The 21,507-nt window shown below is 41.3% G+C and overlaps 4 protein-coding genes and 1 non-coding gene across 6 annotated transcripts; 3 read left to right on the forward strand and 2 right to left on the reverse strand.

The window, feature by feature from the left end:
* Positions 1-538: 538 nt before the first annotated feature.
* LOC139365404 (U12 minor spliceosomal RNA) lies at positions 539-693 on the reverse strand. Its single transcript, XR_011626687.1, has one exon. It is a non-coding gene; the product is annotated as a U12 minor spliceosomal RNA (small nuclear RNA).
* A 694-nt stretch (positions 694-1,387) lies between these two features.
* On the forward strand, positions 1,388-6,832 carry LOC139364852 (polymerase delta-interacting protein 3-like). Of its 2 annotated transcripts, none has more exons than XM_071102002.1 (10): positions 1,388-1,487; positions 2,257-2,363; positions 2,832-3,250; positions 3,582-3,644; positions 3,816-3,890; positions 4,078-4,305; positions 5,094-5,171; positions 5,319-5,448; positions 5,595-5,661; positions 5,837-6,832. In XM_071102002.1, the coding sequence occupies exons 1-10, from the start codon at positions 1,420-1,422 to the stop codon at positions 6,042-6,044; spliced, it is 1,443 nt and encodes a 480-aa protein (XP_070958103.1). In that variant the 5' UTR covers positions 1,388-1,419; the 3' UTR covers positions 6,045-6,832. The 2 variants fall into 2 exon arrangements, with proteins under 2 accessions (XP_070958103.1, XP_070958104.1); XM_071102003.1 differs by having other exon boundaries at positions 1,393-1,487; positions 3,585-3,644.
* An 818-nt stretch (positions 6,833-7,650) lies between these two features.
* LOC139364853 (ribosomal RNA processing 7 homolog A) lies at positions 7,651-9,659 on the forward strand. Its single transcript, XM_071102004.1, has 7 exons — positions 7,651-7,726; positions 8,141-8,283; positions 8,438-8,563; positions 8,674-8,797; positions 8,947-9,044; positions 9,118-9,325; positions 9,487-9,659. The coding sequence occupies exons 1-7, from the start codon at positions 7,666-7,668 to the stop codon at positions 9,570-9,572; spliced, it is 846 nt and encodes a 281-aa protein (XP_070958105.1). The 5' UTR covers positions 7,651-7,665; the 3' UTR covers positions 9,573-9,659.
* Positions 9,660-9,930: 271 nt separating this feature from the next.
* Positions 9,931-15,077, reverse strand: LOC139423565 (zona pellucida sperm-binding protein 4-like). The gene is made up of 13 exons (XM_071175157.1): positions 15,069-15,077; positions 14,324-14,435; positions 14,109-14,230; positions 13,889-14,009; positions 13,638-13,772; positions 13,302-13,474; positions 13,067-13,146; positions 12,807-12,934; positions 12,477-12,660; positions 12,215-12,359; positions 11,062-11,131; positions 10,850-10,968; positions 9,931-10,175 (listed from the first exon to the last, which is right to left on the reverse strand). Exons 1-12 carry the CDS (start codon positions 15,075-15,077, stop codon positions 10,856-10,858), a joined length of 1,392 nt encoding a protein of 463 aa, XP_071031258.1. The 3' UTR covers positions 9,931-10,175; positions 10,850-10,855.
* A 906-nt stretch (positions 15,078-15,983) lies between these two features.
* Positions 15,984-21,487, forward strand: LOC139364854 (WW domain-binding protein 2-like). The gene is made up of 8 exons (XM_071102005.1): positions 15,984-16,223; positions 17,013-17,121; positions 18,093-18,231; positions 18,626-18,718; positions 18,960-19,145; positions 19,414-19,497; positions 19,949-20,025; positions 20,138-21,487. The coding sequence occupies exons 1-8, from the start codon at positions 16,165-16,167 to the stop codon at positions 20,210-20,212; spliced, it is 822 nt and encodes a 273-aa protein (XP_070958106.1). The 5' UTR covers positions 15,984-16,164; the 3' UTR covers positions 20,213-21,487.
* Positions 21,488-21,507: the final 20 nt, after the last annotated feature.

Genomic DNA, 21,507 nt, shown 5'->3' on the forward strand with positions numbered 1-21,507 from the left:
GTTTCCATCACAGCTTTCGGATTGTTTTCATAGGGTATGACTTTACTCATAAAAACTGTGGATGGAAACGCAGTTATTATCTAGGTTTCCATCCAATTGGCAACAGATGAATATTCCCTAATCAACATAAGTGGGTATGTTTACACCAAACTGACTTGTTGAACATTAAAATCAGAGCGTGATGACGTAGTGCACACAACATTAACTTTTGATCTACCAAATAAAAATCCAAAGTATAATGTGTTTTCATCGCATATTCAACTACAACTAATTTTGTCACAACAACTGTTTGTTAAATAGCTAATGTGCCTACTCTGTCTTTAATATACATTACCCGCATAAAAACTGCTGATGGAACGTGGTTAGAGAAATAGAAGGCAGAGATGTTCTTTATGTTGAAAAAGGTTTTGGGGGAGGTGCAGTAAGTACTATTTTAATGTAATAGTACGTTACAATCATGGAAAATATAATTCCATTGTGATTCTGTGTCACCTTGTGTCAGTAACCCGAAAGAGGTTTATATTTTACATGAGAGGTCGGGGCAGATCCATGTCCCGCAAGGCATCTCACAAAGTAGGTGAGTCACCTAAACAGGCGGACCTGTACCCGTTCAAAAATTGATCTCGCAAATGTAGGCGAGGACACGGGCGTCACCCCGCGTCGTTATTTTCCTTACTCATCAGTTTAAGGCATAACCAATCGATGGTCGAAGGCATTTACTTACCTCTGTATGCAGACTGTTACACTCGTGGTGTTTAACATTGGTGTTCACTTCAAAAAGTATAGACCTACAGTTGCATTTTATGTTCTGAGCTCATTATGTGATACATAATTGTACGTTTTCATTCCTCAATTTAATCAGGTAAAATATAGCTTTTCTACGGGATTTTACTTATTTACATTGGTTTCAAGGGATTTGGAGCGCAAAGGTTGATGGGAAAGTTAAAACGTTTATTTTACCCCCGGCATTTTTTTTTTTTTTTTTTACTTCGTGAAGAGCAATCGATACCAGAGGTCTCTAAGGCTGTGAAATGTATTTATTTGTTTATGTTTTATGTTAAAATTATCATGTTTTGTTAATTGATAATGACCAATGAATGGCATTGATGTGATCTTTGACACTTCACATAACCTAATAGGCCTTTAAAACCGTATAAAATATGAATTTCTCTTAAAATAACACTCTGGTTTTTAGATCTTGCTAAACAAATGTAAGAGTAAAATATATCTGTATTGGTATTTCAAACAACATAGATATATTTAATTTGTATACGTAATTATATTATGGTGTCAACAATGTAGTTTTTCAAGGAGCTATTATTTTATGAGTTCGCCATTTTTGATCCAACTTGCCTTCCATAGTCTCTTCTCGTTTTTCTCTGTCCAGTTACGATCACTCACGCGTTTGAGTCAAAGAAGATGGAAGATATTTCTTTGGACGAAGTGATACGTCGACGCGGTTTCAACAACAAAGAAACAATTAAAAGGTATTAATTTAGCAATGTATGAGTTTGAATGCAATTTATGAACGTTATGCCTTGATTTGTATCATTCAACGTAATGAAGAAATTCATTTTCCAGAAAGCCTCGGCTATTTCAGTTCCTCAGCGGTCCTTTTTCAAGGCCTGTACTCGCCGTTGGATTAGCAACAATCATGTAGCTAACGTTACTATCTATCGCTACACTGCAGATACTGATTTCCCTGATATCAATGAGCAAAATACGCGCAGCTAGCTATTTATCAGTGCTCCGTTTAACCTGTTAGCTAACTATGTAAAACATTTTTTTTTATCAGCAATTAATGACGGTAAGTTAGCTATCGACCAAAAAAATAACAAGGTAAAGGTAAACAGTTCGCTGGAATGTACGTTCGGTAGTTAGCTATAAACTAACAATGGTTACAAACGCAGAAACGTTTAGGGTAACTAGTTAGTATACCTATAGATATGGTACAGAGCGCCAGGCAGTCTTGTAGATCCTCTACCTAGAGCCATATGTAGTCAACTAGTTGTAGCCTAGCCTAGTCCTCCATTATCTAATATTCACATATCAGAACATTTAACGTTACACTATTTGATTTTGTATATCGCTTTGAGTATACCTAGAGAGCCATACTGAATGTAGGACACAATCAAAAAACTATAGCTGGTGTTAAACGAGCTCCATGTGTGTTTTGCTAAATGTGGATATTAGATCATGGAGGATTAGGCTACCACTAGTTGACACCAATGTCGACCTCTTCCTCTTGTCTTTCAGGCCTATGTTCGGCAGGGGTGCTGGAGGGGTCGGGAGGACGTTTGATGCCCGACAGAAAATTGGGATGACAGATGTCAGACAGAGACTTGGTGGAGGAGGAGGACATGGTAACCAACAAGACCTGGCCTGCAGGGCAAATAGCCTTTCAGTAGTATCAAATATTCAACAGAATGACTTTGTTGGAACTCAAACAATTATTTAATTCTGAACAGCTTTTAGAGCAATGCTCAAGGTAATGGGTGAAATAATACATGCCCCAGCCTTTGCCAGAGTTAAAGCAGGTATTTTGTGTGAGGACCTGCCTATTGCCCTATTGAGAAGTAGAGGGATGTATTCCATTTGACGGATTGATTTTGTGTCAAGTGGACATGAAAAATGCTTATTGAGACTTCAAGAGATCTGATCTGGATGTCTCTCTTACCTTAGCCCCATTTACAAAATCATATTTTGTTTCAAACTACACATTTTACTGTTGGACTACATTACGTTCTGTTATGCATTCTTGCAAGTCAGATCAGGCATTGGAATGGTTTCTTGCCTTCTGCTCACTCTTGTCCTGCTTTCGCTTCCTCCAGCTTTTCAAGTGAAGGATGCAAGAGAGAAACTTGGCCAGAAAGATGCCCGCTTCCGAATCCGTGGCGGAGGAGGAGCAGGTGGGGTCCAGGATGCCCGACAGATGATCAACTCACGGAAAGGAGGTCCGAATACATTTAATGTTATCCCACAGAGTTTACAGCAGATACCAGCAGCACAGCTACAGACACATGTGCAGCAGATACAGATACACACTTCCAACGACATTGCCAGTGCAAATGCCAGGCAGTTTACCCCCAACCTACAAGGAATGAACATTAGAGCTGGGGTTACGCCACAGCTGGGGGGTGCACCTAAGAGGATGATGGATGCTCGTGATAGGCTGAGCCTCAAGAGGACCATTGGAGCTCCACCAAGCCAAGGAATGGCGACACCCATGAAGATCACCAAAACCATCCAGGTAAGTGATCAGGCTGACAGTTGGCTCCAAAGTGATAGTAACCACAGGTCAAGGATCTGCTCTAATATTATCCATGCTTAGCTACTAGACAGAATTGACCTACTTGTCACTCAAGATGTGCACGGATAAGAGAATGCAAATTATTGCATTGTTTATAGTGGTAAAGCATAGCCTCACTCCAAACATAGTTGCTAGCTGAAGTTAATTGGAAATTAGTTTAAAGTTAAACTAGGCTTATTTGCTATTTAGTTATTTGTAGCATGATTTTAGTCAAGTATATTAATTCACCTTCTTCTGAATAATGATATTATTTAACTTCTTTTTTTTTTAGCAGCAAAGGCCGGTAGGGATGTCAAGTGGGATCCGTATGAAAATGCCAAGCAGGGGTTCCCAGGTAAGGGACATTTTTTGAAAAGATATGAATCCGAAGTTAGATGGCAGAATTGATTAAAATGGTCTTAGATAATAAAGTTTTCTTTAGAGTATATCAACTGAATTTGGTTGATTTCTGCTAGTCATGCGTCACTGCAATGCATATGTGAGTAACTTATCATCTCTCACTCAGTCTTTCTCAGGTGATGATGACATCCCTAGCAAACAGATGAAGACCACTACTGGCAACCATATGCTGCAGTCACGGGTGTGAAGACTATGCTATGTTTTCTTAACTTTTCTCTCTTTCTGTTGCTTTTTCCTAAATTATCTGTAATTCTTTATTATTCAATATAACTAAAATATCCCTTTAATACTGCCACACTGGCTGCATTGGTGTCTCACTCTCAACTTTCCCTTCATTCACTGAAAAGCTTCCTCTCTTTCTCCAACAGCCTGGCACCCTGGGCTGCCCTTTCACTATGTCAGCCCCCATCACTAAAGTAGTCAAAAACGATGCGTACACCGCTCCTCGTCCCCCAGTGCCTGTGGCACCCACAAGACCCAACCCTAGTGTAGGGGCCTCCCGCTCCTCTGCTCTCGCCTTACAGCCCATCTCCAGGACCCTCCGGCAGGCAGGGCCCACAGCGGAGCCCAACTCCCAGCCTCCTCCACCCCCACAGGTCAGTCTCCACATGTCCCTTCACTCAGCTACTGGAGCACTGGATTACATAAGGTCATCTCTATAGGAATGTGTTGGTAGGGATGCTAGCAGATACCTATAGACGTCCAGTCATTGTGCTAATGCTAGTTATCATTGGCTCGCAAAACTACCTCTAACTTAATACTGGACAGAGACATACAAATGGTATCCACAAGTTTATCTGACTCTGGGGAAGTAGATAAATGGCCTCCTTGTCAAAATCTCGAAGTATATATCTGTAACTCAGCGGTGGGCAATTCCAGTCCTCGGGGTCCTGATTGGTGTCACAGTTTTGCCCCAGCCCCAGCTAACACACCTGACTCCAATAATCACCTAATCATGATCTTCAGTTTAGAATGCAGTTTGATTAACCAGCTGTGTTTGCTAGGGTTGGAGAAAAAGTGTGACACCAATGCCCACCCCTGCTCTAACCAGTTAACAAGCGGTTAAATTAGTTCTAAACAGTAAAATTATGTGACCAACAGAAAATGCTTTGCATGCGTAAAAGGAACTGACATTTTTTCATATGAAGGAAAGCGTCCAGGTTTCAAACAATTAAGTGTTCAACATATAACTGCCACCAGGAAAGTCACATTTTGGACTGCACTGGGCCTTTAACATCACTAGTTGGCAGCATAGCAAGCCTTGGGGTCAGTAATCGACCTACTTCTCTCTCGTTGACGATAGATTAACATAAAGCCTAGCATTGGCTTATTGTGTTGGTGTGACTTGTATTTGATTGTAAAGTGTTTTGGTGCACCCCTTCAGCCTACCTTCAGTCCTCTGGAGGGGACTAAAATAACAGTGAATAATCTGCACCCCCGTGTCTCTGAAGAGGACATAGTGGTAAGTGCCTCATGATGTTCAGTTCTCTGCTGTTTTAGATTCTCTCTCTAGCTGTGTGTGTAAATTGCAGACCTGCTTACGATGCAGCCATGACTCATTTAGCACATTCAACTTACCTTTTTCCTGTGTTCTTGTGACGGTCTACAGGAGCTGTTCTGTGTGTGCGGTGCCTTGAAGCGAGCGAGGCTGGTGAAGGTGGGGATTGCTGAAGTGGTGTTTGTGAGGAAGGAGGATGCTGTGAGCGCCTACAGGAAATACAACAACCGCTGTCTGGATGGTAAGGGCCTTCAGCAAGGGCAACATTTATTTTAAGGTTGATTGAGTTTTTTGGGAACCAGCCTCGGGTAATGATGCAGGTGATGATGAATAGTTATCTGAGAAGGTGTTGGTTTTACTTAAATCTTTATTCATTCTCTTCCCAAGGCCAGCCCATGAAGTGCAATCTTCACATACAGGGGAATGTCATCACTTCAGACCAGCCAATTCTTTTGTAAGTCTCTCTCTGTCTTTCTCTTATATTCATATTTCTCACTGCCCCCTTGGTTGCGTTGCATGCAAATCAAAGTATTAAATTGTAGTCCACGATGTGCATGATTTCTTCCTTTCCAATTGCAATGCACGTTGTCTTTCAGCATCACATAAAATCCCCTATTTCTCTCTCACAGGAGGCTCAGTGACACTCCAGGCACTGGAAGGAAAGAGGGTCTGCCCCTCTCTTTGTCTCGCCCCGGGGGTCGGCCAGCCTCCTCTCAACCCACACCTGAGGTGGATCCCCAGACCATCCTCAAGGCCCTGTTCAAATCTACTGTCCAGACCCCCTCTACCACAGAGTCTCCCGGTTCACAGTGCACAGCCTTCCGCATTAAGATATAACTTTCTAGTACATCCACACACACACACACACACGTGTCACACAACACATAATACATCCACCCTCCTGTTTGACAGAGACATCTACTGAGATGATCAAATAGCATGATACTGTATTTGTATAAATTGTGACCGATCATTGGCAGGTTGTAACATCTCAAATTAACACTGGTGCCGTCGTCCAGATTTTTAGGAAAGAAAACCATTTGTAGCCGTGGCGAACTACATAGATGCATGTCTCATAACCGACCAATGTGAGGCAGTCTGATTTGTTCATTTATTGTTTTAATCAAATTTGGTGGGGGGATATCACATGGTTCACTTTTACAACTGTTCAAATAGTTCACATTGAACACCCCTCTTGGAATCATGAGATGTTTTGTGCTGGTTGGAGTCTCTCCCCCCCAACCGATGGTCTCACTATGACCTGATGCACAAACCCATGAAGATAATTGTACTGTGAACTACAGGCAACAGTGGTTCTTGTACTGGACATAATATAAAGTTTGATTTCAAAATGACTTGTACACATGCTCGTATTCCGTTGTGGTATTTGGTTTGCCATTCTCCTTTTTGTGGCATTCAGGTTGTTCTATGCTTATTTGTGACTGTTATTTTACTCTATTGCTTTTTGCGCAGCTCAGAGAAGTTATGCTAATTTGCTCAATTTATGTTCAACTGTCTGTAAATTGCTTTTTACAGCTGCCTTTTATGTCAGTCATGAAGATATGGTAGTGAGGTCAGATCTATGTACAAGTTAATTACTGCCAATAAATATGTTGCTTTATAAAGATGTGTTCATATTGATGTGTGTGTATTTAAATCATTGGTTCATATCCTTATTTCTCAATAGAATTTGGATCATTTTGCATAAGTGTCTTTGTTTGTCTGCTAGACCGGGCTCCACAAAACCTTTTGGGGCCGGAGATCTGTTTTGTGATAGCAAATTCATCAGGGACCCCCTCATAAACAGATTACAACGGGAGTGCAATTTAAAAAGGGCTTACAGGGAGTTTTACATGGTTTGCCCAGCAAAGCACAGCAGACAGTCCCAGACCCTGGGAAGGAGCATTTAAAAGACCCTGCTCTTGGCATCTGAGAGAAAATGTAGCCATTTTAATTTTGTCATGGGGCAGACGTTTTGTTCCAGCTTTAAAGCTATTATGTAATTCTACACGTTCTGCCATGAGGCAGAGAGCAAGCTGCTGTTTTAAAGCTTTAATTTGGGAATAGTATTGAGTTTAAAAATGTATAAATGGTGGCATACTGTGAATACCAATATCCCTGAGCCTCCCTTGGCCCATGTTGCCCAGGGCTAAGGACATACATTGTAAATAAATACTATTACATAGTGCTCTATTACATACTTTACATTTATTCCACGGATCCCAAAAGTCGTATAATCTGTTAGTAATATAAATTTTTAAAAATTAAATGTTAAATATGTTGAGATCTGGCCGTGGAACCCTGCAGTACACCTGGACCCCATTTTGAGAACCCCTGTGATACACAGCTAGAGCCTCTAAAAAGTAGGATTAACATTTTTGGTGGGGGGATTTATATTAAGCACATTTAGACTACAACCAATCCATTTCTACTTCCTGTGTGAAAGGTCGCAAAGAAGATGGCGCCGTCCAAGACGAAACATGCCAACCAGGCTTGTGTTATTCCAGGAGGTTTTACAGGTAACCATTGCTAAAATAACACACGTAAACGGAGAATGGGATTTAAAAAATATAATTTTGGGTTTGTTAGTTCGATCATGATCTCATTCTGTTTCAACCACACTAGCTTGCTTCTAACTAGCTAACTCCACAACGTATGTCGAACACTATTTAAGCTTGCTTCAACACCAAACTTTGTAAACACATGAGTCTTGAGGTTGTTGGTGTTTAACGATTAAAATCGCCCAACTTGATGTCTGTATAGTATTTGGACTACATCATGTAGCTTAAGCAAATATTGTCTACTATGTTTTACTCTCAGGCTGAAGCCATTAGTAACTTCTGCGTCTCCCTGGAGTTGTAGACAATGTATTAGGACCTGCCTAGACAGATGTTTCTGTTTTGACTGTATTCTGACTGAACCACTCTTCTCAGTGCTTTCTCTACAGTTCAGTATTGACAGTGTTGCCCAGCACAAAATATGTGTAAAAGAGCACCGGGTGCGAGCAGAGAAAACCACACAAAGACCCCTCGACAGAACACTGTTTGTCCTTAACATTCCCCCATATTGCTCTGAGGTACGTTTATGTTGTAAAGACTGTCAATTACCAATCAGTGTGCATGTGATTGTTGTACTATTAGCAAGTCTACAGAAAAATGAAATGTTTGTGCTACAGCTGTCTGTGGCTAAATAAGGTATAAATGTACTAATGTCTTTCTGCTGTCTTTCAGGGTGTGATAAAGGAGCTCTTCTCTCAGTTTGGTCCTGTTCAGTCTGTGGAGCTGAGAGAGAAGCCAGGGTCCTTTGAGCACTCAGGACCCAAGCTGGCCAAGTATTTCACACCAGCACAAAAACAGGTATGCCCTGAATCCGGACAACGAAGCTCAGTGTTTAGATCAGATTGATTATTGAAGTGCCTATGGACACCTTTTCAGTATTGAGCCTTTTCTGTTTCCATTCCCTACAGGGGTTCAGAGTGGGTTACATCGTGTTTCAGAAGGCCATCAGTATTACAGCAGTGAAGTCCCATCCCCATGATGTCCCATTGGTTGTTTCCACAGAGCAGCGACCTGTGTGGACAGGTCTACAGAGTGAGTGAGCTTTAAAGTGCTCTTCTAGATGCTTGGTATTTTCTAAATATCGGCAGAATGTATAAAATTGGAAATACATTTCACCCAGATTTAATACAGTATTTAACATGCCTTTCACTTCTGTCTTGCTTTTATTTATTTGTCTTTAGAATGGATTCATCAGTACAAGCAGTCATTTGCTCAGCCAGACAAACTACAGGAGGCAGTTGACACCTTCATGCAGGATTATGATAAGAGAAAAGAAGAGGTCAAATTCTGCCCCTGTATCTCAATCTCAACTCATTTTGGTATTTCTGTTAACATTTTTTTTTCTTACCCAGGAGGCAGAGCGACAAAAGGAGGAGGCTGAGGAGCAGCTGGAGGATGAGGAGGGCTGGGTAAAAGTTACCAGGGGTAAAAGCGGGACCAAGACCCGCCCCCACAGTGAGGTATCCAATCAGAAAGCTCTGCAGAAGGAGAGCAGAAAGATGAAGCGAAAGGAGCTCATGAACTTCTACACCTGGCAGCACAGAAACACACAGAAAGAACGTAAGTTATGGTTCTAGTCATTTGATCACAACGTGTGGTGAAATCCTTTTATTCTTTAGTGCAAAACTAACTTTTTTGTTCAGTCATTCTGGCTTCACTGCTAACTCTGTCCATATTACTCAGTCACTCTGCATTTTGAAAAGGGTTATTCTCTCTTTCAGACATCGCTGAACTGAGGAAAAAGTTTGAAGAGGACAAACAGCGAATTGCTTTGCTAAGAGCACAGAGGAAGTTCCGACCTTACTGAATCAAGTTTCTTGAGATTCTACCCACCTTCCTGTTTTTTAAACCACCTAACCACATCATTGATGTCAATAAATATCAATTTATTCTGTTTGTTTAGTTTTCTTGTTTGTCACTGATACAGTAACGTATGGAGTCTTCAAGTTTGATTGGTATTTGATTCAAAAGTTGTGAATCATTACCTTAGGATCAGGTTTTTCACTTCAGGTTTTCCAACACCCTTATATTCTGCTATTTCTGGGGCTGTAGGATAGGAGGCTTTAATATCTGATATTTACTTTCAGGTGTAGCGCTATGTACTCAGTTTACGTGACCTTTACCAAAGTGTCAAAGGCAAACTGGCTGCATAATACATGTGATGTACATTTGGAATGCACATGGCAGGTGAAGGTATTTAATGGTAGTTGAAATAAAATACCAATTGTAAATACGTTTTCATAGAGGTGCTTTATTGGGCTTGTTCAACCTGTAGGCCAGTCTCATTGTTTCTGGTTTCCAGTTCCACGTCATTTTCTTCCACTTAAACTCATCGACCATGAAGAGAACAGGAGGAAGAACAGGATGGAGGTACAGATGACCGTGACAGAGTACATTGACACCTGAAATGCTGAGGGCCGCCAGCAAGAAATTTTTCAGTTTTATTCCACTCATACAGCAGCTGTGGGGTAAATTGAGACATTTTGGGTATGAAGATGTAATTACATGGAAGAAGAGGTAAGCAAGTTATGCTTGGATCTAAACAAAAATAGATCATTAAAGGTTGTTCTATACATCAGTTGGAGTCTATAAGCTTCAATATGTGGTCCTAAGCCTAGCATGAAAGTGCATCGTTGTAGTTGTGTGGGTTAATATAGTAAACATGTTTGCCTTGGAGTAAGTTGAGCCAAAAGCAAGAAATTATTGCTGGTATTTGTTAAAAGTGTAAAAAAGTACAACGTTAGGTGTTAAGCCTGTGTTGAAATATGCTTAAATTGATTAAAAGACTAAAAGAGCAATTGTGATTGTGTTGAATTGTGTTTGTGAAAAATATACAGGATTTTAAAAAGATGGTAATATTTAATTCAGTACAGAAATGTGTAGGTGGCTCAACTACTCGGGGTCAAGCTATGTTTTCAAAACTAACGCTTAAATTAATTCTGATTATTTCCAGGGATACACATCCTGAAATAAGTAGATATCTTTGTTAGAAAGAATACTACATTTCCCTTGACAGAGTGATGTTGAATGTAAAAAAAAAATGGCTCAACTTACCCCACTCTCCCCTATTTGGAATGTGCTTACCTACATTCAGATCACTATGATTCCCTTACTGTTCTGACCCAACAAAACAGGACCAAATGAGACTAACTGGGCGACTCGATCTGACCCAGACTCCCTCCTCGCCCTCTCACCATCAGGTGCTGGATGGAAGAGGATGAGACAGCATGACTATTGGATGAAATAACCCAATTCAGTGTCAGGGTGAATGTAGAACAGAGACATGAAACACTCACAGGTGATGGAGCAATGTTGTTTACACTCTTCCTCCTCTGTGCAGATTTCCACCCAGCAGTAAAAGTAGACCTGAGAGACAAGATTCAGTAATCAGTGTTTTTCCCCAACCCTGGTCCTCCAGTACCCCAACAGAACACATTTACGTTGTAGTCCTGGACAAAACACATCTCATTCAACTCATTGAGGGCTTGATGATTAGTTGAATCAGGTGTGCTTGTCAGGGCTACAATGAAAATGTGTACTGTTGGGTCATCGATGATCAGGGTTGGGAAACACTGTAGCAGATGGAGGACCAAGAGATCTTTGTTTTGACAATATATACCAAACAAAAATAAACATAACATGCAATAATTTCAACAATTTTAAAGTTTATAAGGAAATCAGTCAATTGAAATAAATAAATTAGGCCCTAATCTATAGATTTCATATGATTGGGCAGGGGCACAGCCATGGGTGGGCCTGGGAGTACATAGGCCCAAACACTTGGGAGCCAGGCCCAGCCAATCATAATTAGTTTTTCCCCACAAAAGAGCTTTATTACAGACAGAAATACTCCTCAATTTCATCAGCTGTCCGGGTGGCTGGTCTCAGACAATCCCGCAGGTGAAGAAGCCGGATGTGGAGGTCCTGGGCTGGTGTGGTTACACTTGGTCTGCGGTTGTGTGACTGGTTGGACATACTGCCAAATTCTCTAAAACGACGGAGGCGGCTTATGGTGGAGAAATAAACAAATTCTCTGGCAACAACTCTGGTGGATCATCCTGCAGTCAGAATGTCAATTGCACGCTCTCTCAAAACCTGAGACATTGTGTTGTGTGACAAAACTGCACATTTTAGAGTGGCCTTTTCTTATCCCCAGAACAAGGTGCACCTCTGTAATGATCATGCCGTTTAATCGGTTTCTTGATATGCCACACCTTTCAGGTGGATGGATTATCTTGGCAAACGAGAAATGCTCACTAACGGGGGATGTAAACAAATTTGTGCACAACATTTGAGAGAAATATGCTTTGTGTGTGTATGGAAGAGTTCTGGGATATTTTATTTCAGCTCATGAAACATGGGACCAACACTTTACATGTTGCGTTTATATTTTTGTTCAGTATATTAGCAAAATGTTCAGATTCTTCAGATAAATAGGATAGACCTTACCTCTTCCACACTGGGATTGCCCGTCTCAGGGTCCACGAAGGAAAAGGTCTTGACATCAAACCTCCTGACCTGGGAGTGAGAGGTTGTCTTCCCCTGACTGTCCACTGGGACAGAACTCCTTATGTTGTCCAGAGGGTTAGGACAGCTGTCAGGGAGAAGGATGGGAGTGAGACTACTAAACCAATGTATATTGACAGTCTTCATATTCACAGTGATTAATCTTGAGTCAGTATAGGAAATCTTTTGTCTCCCTCCCTCTCACCCATCATAGAGTAGTGTCCATACAGAGTGTCTGGAGGCAGGGTAGGCAAAGCAGTCACGCACACGCAGGGACAGACTGGGGTCAGGGGAGGGTGGAGCGATTGACACCTCCACATACACAGGCTTATGCAGATAGAGGGTCAGGGGCAGCTGGTCTTCAGGGAGGAAAGAGGTAAAGGACTCATCTGGAAAAAAGAAAAGGGCCAGGATGATGGAGGTCTACCAGTGTAACAGTGTGTGAAGTGACAACTCTTGATGCCATATACTTGCAGTGATTGGATTTGGCATCCCTTGCTTGGTCTGTGGAAACCATATTGTTTTACTACAGTACCTGTGGCTATTCTCATCTGCAATCGGACAGTCCCCATTGCAGTCACAGGTGGAGGGTTAGTTGGGTTTAAGGACCACAGATCAGTGTGGAGGAGAGCTGACCCCTCATATTGACACTGGACCTGCAGACTACAAACCAAGTCTCATTCAAAACATTTACTCCAGTTTCAAGCAATTAGGTTCTGGCTAAAGCCACGATATGGTAAAGTAGTCCAAATTGTAGTGCACTGTCCACAGGCAGGAAGAGAAATAAGCAGCTACCTGAAGGGAGAATGTTTGCCTGTAATCTTTGGATGCAGTTCCTCAACCTCTACCTCATAGCTTACAACATCCCCATTCACCTGTAAATATAAGAGGGGGAACAAGTTATTTTAGCATACCTAAGAGTATTCAACACTGCAAGAAAAAGCAGCATTATACTACTACCAGAGGCATTCTGGACAGAAGTATACTACTGTAGATTAGGGCAGAAGGTAAACTAGGCCGACTGACTCACCATCATCTTTGTGCCACACTCCCTCACTCCAATTTTAAAGACAGCTGTATCTGCAGAGGTAGCTATAGGAGAGCACTGTGGCTGACCCTTGACGGCAAGGTTGTTGGGGTTGATTGGGGGGTCAGTGTCTGTTGCCTTCACAGAGAACACAAAATGGCCATCCAAAGAACAGGCTGAGAGCAAGAGGAGACAGAAACAAGGAGTTATTCTTGACATTTAATCTCTGAAATCACTATGCGCCAATCTCACCACAACAGTTACTATCCCTCTGCTGATACTTTCTTTCAGAAGCACGTTCTCAATTGTACAAAATGCACACAAAGCGAATTCCATTACTGTTCATTCTGTAATAGCAAGTTGAGTCATGATCATCATAGCAGCATCCCAGTTTGAGACAGCCATCATTGGAGTCATCCTGGGGCCCACAGTCCACACGCAAAGCTCTATGGATGCTGCATTTTCCTGATCGTGCTGAAGGAAAGTAAATTGGAAGAATGACTTTTACAGAGGTGGTACTAAATGGCACTGCAATTACTATGTGGGATAAATAATCTAAATTCACTCCCTATGACATTATATGAACTCACAGGTACGACCGATGATGGGTTTCTGGGCCATCTTCTTGAGTAGGGGGCAGCTAATATTGACCCTGTACCATTGATCTCCTGCGTCCAGCTGGACTCTCAAAGACACAACCACTGTGTCACCCTAAAGATAAACCAAAGTGGTTTGATATGGCAATCAGTAGGTTCACACACAGACCAAGACCTCTCAATGCAATGAACATCAAAAAACACATTACCATACCTCAACCTGTGTGTAGCAACTGTCATATCGACTCTGGAAAGAAAGGGTACCATTCTTCTCTCCCCTTCTCACTCCACAATGTTTTTTGGCTTTTGGCACAGGCACACTAACTCCAGACCTGTCTGGGGAAAATGAGATCACCCAGCATACCATACATTCTAATTAAACAAACAAAATCTGCAGATATAGAGGGCTAAAATGTAATGGCTATTTACCTTTTACGTGCAGGTTATGAAGAACCGCTTGACCGAAAACTGCGCGTATTCGTCGGGCGGTGCAGGTGACTCGAGGCAGGGCATCTTGTGCTCTAGTTTGAGCGGTTTTCTGCTGCACGAGAGTTGAAAGGCATCGGTAATATGGCGCAAAGAATGCAAAAATTACACAAATCACAAGTAGCATTGTTAAGCTACAGGTTATGCTATGTTTTAATTAGTTAAATGATTCACAATTGAACAATATAATTGTGACAAAAGTAATGTTTTGCGCGGTATTTGTGTGGTTTCTTTGTGTAGTGAAGAAACGTGTCGTGCAAGACCAGTAATTGGAGTGATAAGGCAGGACATGCGTCAGGCTTTGTTAGCCTACAGGTGATTAAGTCAATTATCACAGTCTGACAGTATGGTGGCCTGCTGTATGTAATACATCCGTGACTGAATGAATGATAACATTTCATTTTATGAATACATTTGATTTATTATTAAGCGATCCTTCCAACGTTTACCCCATTGTTTTCTTAACTGTGGGGAAAAGTTCTGCTATATTGTGGACTTTCATTATAATACTATGTTGAATCCGAAGGAAAGTAAGGACATATCACCCTTGATTAAAAGGTCAAAGTAAAGTGAAGGTAGTGTATGGCACATTTGCACTCTGCATACAATACTACGCAATTAATGTTCACCTCAGGGTCAGTAAATGCAATTATTACATAACAACCTCAATCCCCTTCTCTTCTCTCACAGTTGCCATGCTCATTTCTCAGTCCCTATGCTATGAGGCATTTTAACATGAGCACTTATATTCATTGATGATGTGCTGCTATTAATGTCAGTGTGTCCTTTGTTGTGTATTTATTGGTGGTGTTATGTATTGGCTGGTTCAATCAAATGTGCCCTTTTGGGGATTAATAAAGAACTATCTTATTTTATTACATAGCCAGGCCCATCTTCTTGCTACATATTGGAAGACACAAAATTAAATAGAATGTGGTATCTTCATACTATAAACACTGGGTTCAGTAGCCCTACTGTCACTGTGCCCATGCATGGCATTGTCCCCCATGTAATGCAGACACAGAACAGGATGCAAATAGCTATATAGGACAACGCTTGGAAGTCTACTTTTTGCATGTAGCAACTTGTAAATTCATGTGATCCACATAATTGCAGCTAAATTAAAAGTTGTCCCACTGAGACGAGACATGCCTCATGTCAGTTAAAAGTGGAATGGACATGATATACACATAGTTAAACTAAGTGATGAGAAAATGTTCACATGTATTTTTCTTTTCTGTATTCCATCCTTTTTTTGGACCATACATAAGTCATGACTCATGAGTCATAAACTGATTACACAATTGGCCTACTAGCTTTTCCATTACATGTGTTGGTTGTACAAGCAGAATTATATAACCCAATTTGGAATATATAGCCACCCATTAGATGTTCTAGTATTGGACTATGACTGAGAGGCAAACTCGAAGCACATTCTATAAAAACATAAAATAATGGATGATATTTAAGCAATAATTAATCGTATATGAAAAGCATTTACTCTCCTTAGGCCTGCTCAGCTCTCTTCACAACCACAATGCTGTATTATTTCATCCAAACCAATCTCAAATATCCCACCTAACCTCAACACACTAGATTTATATGACAATCTCAATTCAAAGGCTTGTTGACAATATGGGAAACAATGTTGGCAAACAGAACATTGCAGTCACAGCACATGAAACAGCTGATCCTGTGACGTAACACTTTGAGGTTTTTGGGGCATTCCTCTTATTTCCAGTGTGTAGCTGTACCTGACGAAGAGTACATTAAACTATCTGAACATGGCTTTAAATCGAAATCGTTCTCAAAACGGAGGAGTTTTGATAAACAACGGCGAGAGGTTAGTGAATCATTAATCGCCACGAAGCTCACTTTCTAAAGGTAGCTTAGTTAGCTGTTATGGTAATATTAGCTAGCAAGATTGCTTCCGTACATAGTGTTAATGAAATCTAGCCAATGTCAGTTAGCTACTTGGGTTGCTTTTTGTCATTCAGCAAGCGCTATTTTGTAGTCCTAACGTCGTTAGCTAGCTGGTTTAATTATTTTTAGCTAGCTAACTGTTAGCTAACTCTCAGTCAGCGTTGTCGTTGGCCTTGCTGGCAGGAAAAGCTACCTAAGTACCAAGTCAGCCAGTCATCATTACGCCTTAGGAACGTATTAAAGCTAACGTTAGCTAGATATATTTTCGTACTTTAGTAAAACTAGATGTACAAGTAAGCTAGCTAAATAAGTTTGTTTTCCAGGGAGGTAGACACAGCAAAGTCAACAGAGAGTGAGCCCGCCCGCCTCTACTACCACCTGAGTCTAAAGTAAACGGTGTGACAGTTTTAGGAAGTTGATAAAGTAACAGGAACTTAGGAAATATACGAATAAAGAACTATTCATAATAGTTAGATTTGGCACATTCTGGAAGTATTAGATTTAACCAACCAACCAGTATGTGAAATGCCAATAGTAGGCCTATGTGAAATGATGTAGACCATACAGAATCCCACTATGTTCCTTGACGCTTGATTCTGCTAGGATTCTACGACAGTATTTGACCTATTGAGGACCTATCATACATACTATACCTATTTGTCTGTAAATTCACTACACATGCCTAAACTGAACATGTATCATCCACTAGTGTGTTGAGGGAATGCAAGAATGTGGAGCTGTCCTTCAGTGATGTCACCAGCAAGACGGACCTGCTGAGGGGGACCAAGAAAGGGACTGTTTACCTCACTCCATACAGGGTATGTTTATTATCTGACCATGCTGGTCCTGTGTGCCTGTTGGAAGACAATCATTTTTCTTTAATAGCGGTTGGCATCCAATAAATGTTGCATTACCGTCACCTACTAGACTGGAATGGAACTCTTTTTGCTTAAAGAAATCTATACAAAACAATCTACAAATACCCTACCATCTAACCCTGCACTCACTAAAAACCCACCACCCTGCTCCACTATTTAAATCTATTTAGTCCACACTTCTCACATCTAGGAACCTCCCTCCTACACACTGCTGCCACATGCCCATAAGCTTGACACCTGTAACAACGTAATGTATTCGGCACAAAAGCTTTAATGGGCTAACTTATATATCCTAACATCATTTTGTTGTTAAAAGACTCAACATCAAAACTCAAAAGTGGCGTGGCGGTCTAAGGCACTGCTTCGCAGTGCTAGAGGCGTCACTACAGACCCGGGTTCAATCCCAGGCTGTGACGCAGCTGACCGCGACCCGGAGACCCATGAGGCGGCGCTCTATTGGCCTAGCGTCGTCTGGGTTATGGAGGGTTTGGCCTGCCGGAATGCCCTTGTCCCATCGCGCTCCAGTGACTCCTTGTGGCGGGCCGGTCGCCTGCTGGATGGTGTTTCCTCAAACACATTGGTTCGGCTGGGTTAAGTGAGCAGTGTGTCAAGAAGTAGTGTGGCTTGGCAGGGTCGTGTTTCAGAGGACGCATGGCTCTCGACCTTCCTGAGTCCGTAGGGTAGTTGCAGCTACAAGACTAGTTGTAGCTACAAGACTTTAACCACCAATTGGATATTGAGAAAAAGGGGTAAAAGTTTTTTTTTTAGATACAAATAAAAACTCTTCTGTTTCACCACTCACGCCATCCTGTCTGCGTCACATCAAACGATGAGTATCACAAACTGGAGGACTACCATTGCTCTGCGTCCCATCTCATTGCCCTCTTTCTCTCTGTTTGTCCTCGCTTCAGTTGGTGTTTGTGTCAAGTAATGCCAAGGACAGCCTGGGGTCTGTGATGTTCCCGTACTACCTGATGAAGGGCTGCAGCATTGAGCAGCCAGTCTTCGCCGCCAATTACATCAGGGGCACAGTGTCTGCTGAAGCTGGGGGTAGGCAGCAGTTTGTTGTCCTCCCATAGCATTCAACACCATCATGAGGAAATAACTGTAGAGCATGCAAAGTGTTTATGGCCTCCAGTCCCAGGTATGGCCTGATGTGTCCTAGGAATACATGCAGAAGTGAATCAATGACGCAAGGGTGATTTGCCAAGGCCAGATATTTTCTGAGGCTGACATCAGTCTGTAAACCACAATCTCATTTTACTTTACAATGTCTATGTGTCAATGTTTTTACCAGCAGCAATAGTCGTGTTTAGCAGCAGTCATAGAAATTGAAGTGTGACATCTCCTCCAAAGCACTGATTATAATTCAATATCAGACGTGTAATTTAATGCAAAGACACAGTCCTCATCAATGTTTTGACTCTACTTTCTTTGGTTTCAGGAGGCTGGGAAGGCCAGGCTAGCTTCAAGATGTCTTTTTCCAGTGGGGGAGCCATCGAGTTAGGTCAGCACCTCTTCAAACTGGCAACAAATGGTAAGTCATTTCATCACTGCCATGTTTGTCAGTACAGAGCCTATTTGTCATTTAACATACAGTATCTGCTGTACTCAGTTTATATCGTACATGTTTCATTAATTATTTAATTGTACATCACTAAAGCATTTCCTGGTAATGCAGTCAAAGTTTGTTATATTTGTTAGGCTACATATTTGTTATACATGTTACTCTTTTAGTCCAGTCTGTATTTTAGGATTAACCCTCAACTTTGTTTTAGCATCTCGTGCCCCTCCTGCTCAAAACGGAGGTGCCTCCTTTGGCTATCCCTCTCCTGGAGTGATGAATGGCTACGGCCCACCACCTGTTCCTCAGAACTACCCATATGAACCCCCACCCCAGCAGAATGGTTTCTACCAGGCTCCCCCAGGCAACATGGGCTATCCCTACCCTATGTCAGCCGCAGGTTTGTTATTAAAGAACTTTATCATCACTATAAAACTGTTTGTATGTTATGCAGGTTTGGGTCATAATAATTGAGAACCAAATGCTGTGATGCTAGGAGATTTAAGTTTACATTAGAGATTGCATAGCACTTAAATACGGAAACATTTTCAATAACGCCTCCATTGTTATGAATTTTATTGATTGGTGTCAATATTTATAACTATTCAAGTAAAGATGTGTCCCCAAGGCTGTTATGAGTATTTTGGGTATTCTCTCGTGTGTTGCAGGAATGTACCCATCTGCCCCTGCCTACATGGCCCCACCTCCCCCCTATCCTGGGCCCCCCCAAAACTGGGCTGCTCCCCCTGCAGGTTTGTCTCCCTGTCTCTCTCTGTATGTCTGCATCGCTGCATCTGTCTGATCCCATCAGTCTGCCTCAATATGAAGCACATGACGCATGGCACTAAGAAAAGAGTGCTGATGTCGTAAACGGTACACATCATATTAAAAAGGAGAAACAAACAAAATACCTCTCACCCCTAGTCTCCCTTACCCCATGAAACAACCCAGTTGGCCTGAACTCAGACCGCCTCATTTACATATCAGTTGTGTGTCTATTTGTGGGTTTTGGAGAATTGAAATAGAGTTGGACGTGTGCGTCATTCTGTCCGGAAGATGTCTTGTCACGAGTATCCTGCTGCAATATACTGTGCTAAGTGTGCTCCATTGTCTCTCCTACTCTACAGTTACTCTACAGAAGCATGTGCTTCTGTATCAGTTACTGTACATTATTCTCCCCTCATTTCTCTCCCTGATCCTCAGGTAATGCCAAGGCAGCAGAGGCAGCAGGCAGCGCCTATTTCAACCCCAACAACCCCCACAATGTCTACATGCCCATGGTAAGGGACCTGTTATTCTCTCCATGTCCAGTCAGTGCATGCACTTTATGCTGTGTTGATGTTTTTAGTTCAGCGTTTTGAAGATATTCTATCACTGTTTATTCCCACATAGGAACAGCCTCCTCCCTATGCACCTTCTGCCCCTCCTGCTCCTTACCCAGGCTATCCAGAGAAGAAGAACAACTAAAGCTCAATAACCATCATCCCCTAATAAATGCAACCGCAAATTATTAATCGGATGATAATTATTAGACTGGAAAGGAAAGTATGAAGTACTACATTGACAAAAAGGCAAGATTATTTTCTGTCAATTCACACATAATTTTGAGGCACAACAATGTTGGGACATTTTCAAATGATGAATGTTTCCTTTTAATCATGAGTAAAGCTTTATTTCACCCCCCCCCCCCCCCACTCAGTTTATTTTATTTTGTCAATTGCCAAGTAAATGGTTATTCACTTAACAGATAAGTATTCAATCTTTTCAGTTATCATGGTCGTCTCTCTCTCCTTCAGTCTGTTAAAATGTGGAACTGTCCTGTACTTAGGAAAGGGTTTCTAACTGCCCTGTTGAGGAACATGTGAGAGGCAGTATGGGGAATGTATAGGCATTAAATATTTACAGCATTTTTTAAATCTAGAGGTTTATTACCAAAATACATTTTATAACAATTTTCGATTAAAATTATGATGCTTTATTAACAAAACGACAATTTCTATTCCTACTAGTATTGTAAAGTATTTTTACATTCACGTTCACAGTAAGTGTTTCCATTGTGTTGGTGCGTGGTTTAAGTTTGTTCCAGAGAGCCTTGAATGAAAGCTGAAGTTCCCAGTGCTCTCATTGCTCACCATACCTTTTCTAGATTATTTCTGGCTTTTTATTGAAGGAAGGAAGGAAGTGCATGTTGTTTGAATATGGCAATTGGATGGAGCACTGACATGTATCGCTACATATGTGAGATTATTGGTAATGTGCAATGTTCCTAGATCTCACAAATAACTTGTGTTGAGCCTAGAGATGATAACTGGTCACATGAATAACCCATGTCCTAGTCGAACCCTGTATATTGTATTGATGAATGCAAAGCCCGGCTGAAACCAAAACCCTACTCTGTGCAATTACACAAGTGTGGGGTTACTAGGCCATGTATTTATTTAGCCGCTAGCCCGCTACACAGTGCTTTCTTGCAGTTGTGATGAATTAACCTGTGAAAACCACTCATTTATTCCTGATTAAACTGAGTTGTAGTGACTAACAGACCATATAATTGCTATTTTCTCCGAGTGCATAGAGAGGACATTTTTGTACTAGTTTTAGGTTAGAGGTTTGGTTGGTTTTAATTATCTGCTTAAATTAGTCAAATGTCTGAAATATTTTGTTTGTAAACCATACTCCTTATTTTGAGTTCTTTATATTGATTCAAAATCTAATAATAAATAAATGTTTATGTAAAACTTATCCAAAACAGTGGCACACGT

This window comes from Oncorhynchus clarkii, chromosome 13 (genome assembly GCF_045791955.1).
Source record: "Oncorhynchus clarkii lewisi isolate Uvic-CL-2024 chromosome 13, UVic_Ocla_1.0, whole genome shotgun sequence".
Lineage (NCBI taxonomy): Eukaryota > Metazoa > Chordata > Actinopteri > Salmoniformes > Salmonidae > Oncorhynchus > Oncorhynchus clarkii.

What these genes read in the sequence shown, in the direction of transcription:
- LOC139364852 (XM_071102002.1), top strand. Translation starts at nt 1,420, where the DNA reads ATGGAAGATATTTCTTTGGACGAAGTGATACGTCGACGCGGTTTCAAC. An exon ending in CAACAACCGCTGTCTGGATG is followed by an intron (nt 5,449 to 5,594) that starts GTAAGGGCCTTC and finishes TCTCTTCCCAAG; the next exon opens with GCCAGCCCATGAAGTGCAAT. An exon ending in TCAGACCAGCCAATTCTTTT is followed by an intron (nt 5,662 to 5,836) that starts GTAAGTCTCTCT and finishes TCTCTCTCACAG; the next exon opens with GAGGCTCAGTGACACTCCAG.
- LOC139364853 (XM_071102004.1), top strand. Translation starts at nt 7,666, where the DNA reads ATGGCGCCGTCCAAGACGAAACATGCCAACCAGGCTTGTGTTATTCCA. An exon ending in TGTGTGGACAGGTCTACAGA is followed by an intron (nt 8,798 to 8,946) that starts GTGAGTGAGCTT and finishes ATTTGTCTTTAG; the next exon opens with AATGGATTCATCAGTACAAG. An exon ending in CAGAAACACACAGAAAGAAC is followed by an intron (nt 9,326 to 9,486) that starts GTAAGTTATGGT and finishes TCTCTCTTTCAG; the next exon opens with ACATCGCTGAACTGAGGAAA.
- LOC139423565 (XM_071175157.1), bottom strand. An exon ending in TCATAACCTGCACGTAAAAG is followed by an intron (nt 14,231 to 14,323) that starts GTAAATAGCCAT and finishes CATTTTCCCCAG; the next exon opens with ACAGGTCTGGAGTTAGTGTG. An exon ending in TTGCTATTACAGAATGAACA is followed by an intron (nt 13,475 to 13,637) that starts GTAATGGAATTC and finishes TCTTGCTCTCAG; the next exon opens with CCTGTTCTTTGGATGGCCAT.
- LOC139364854 (XM_071102005.1), top strand. Translation starts at nt 16,165, where the DNA reads ATGGCTTTAAATCGAAATCGTTCTCAAAACGGAGGAGTTTTGATAAAC. An exon ending in CTTCAAACTGGCAACAAATG is followed by an intron (nt 18,719 to 18,959) that starts GTAAGTCATTTC and finishes ACTTTGTTTTAG; the next exon opens with CATCTCGTGCCCCTCCTGCT. An exon ending in ACAATGTCTACATGCCCATG is followed by an intron (nt 20,026 to 20,137) that starts GTAAGGGACCTG and finishes ATTCCCACATAG; the next exon opens with GAACAGCCTCCTCCCTATGC.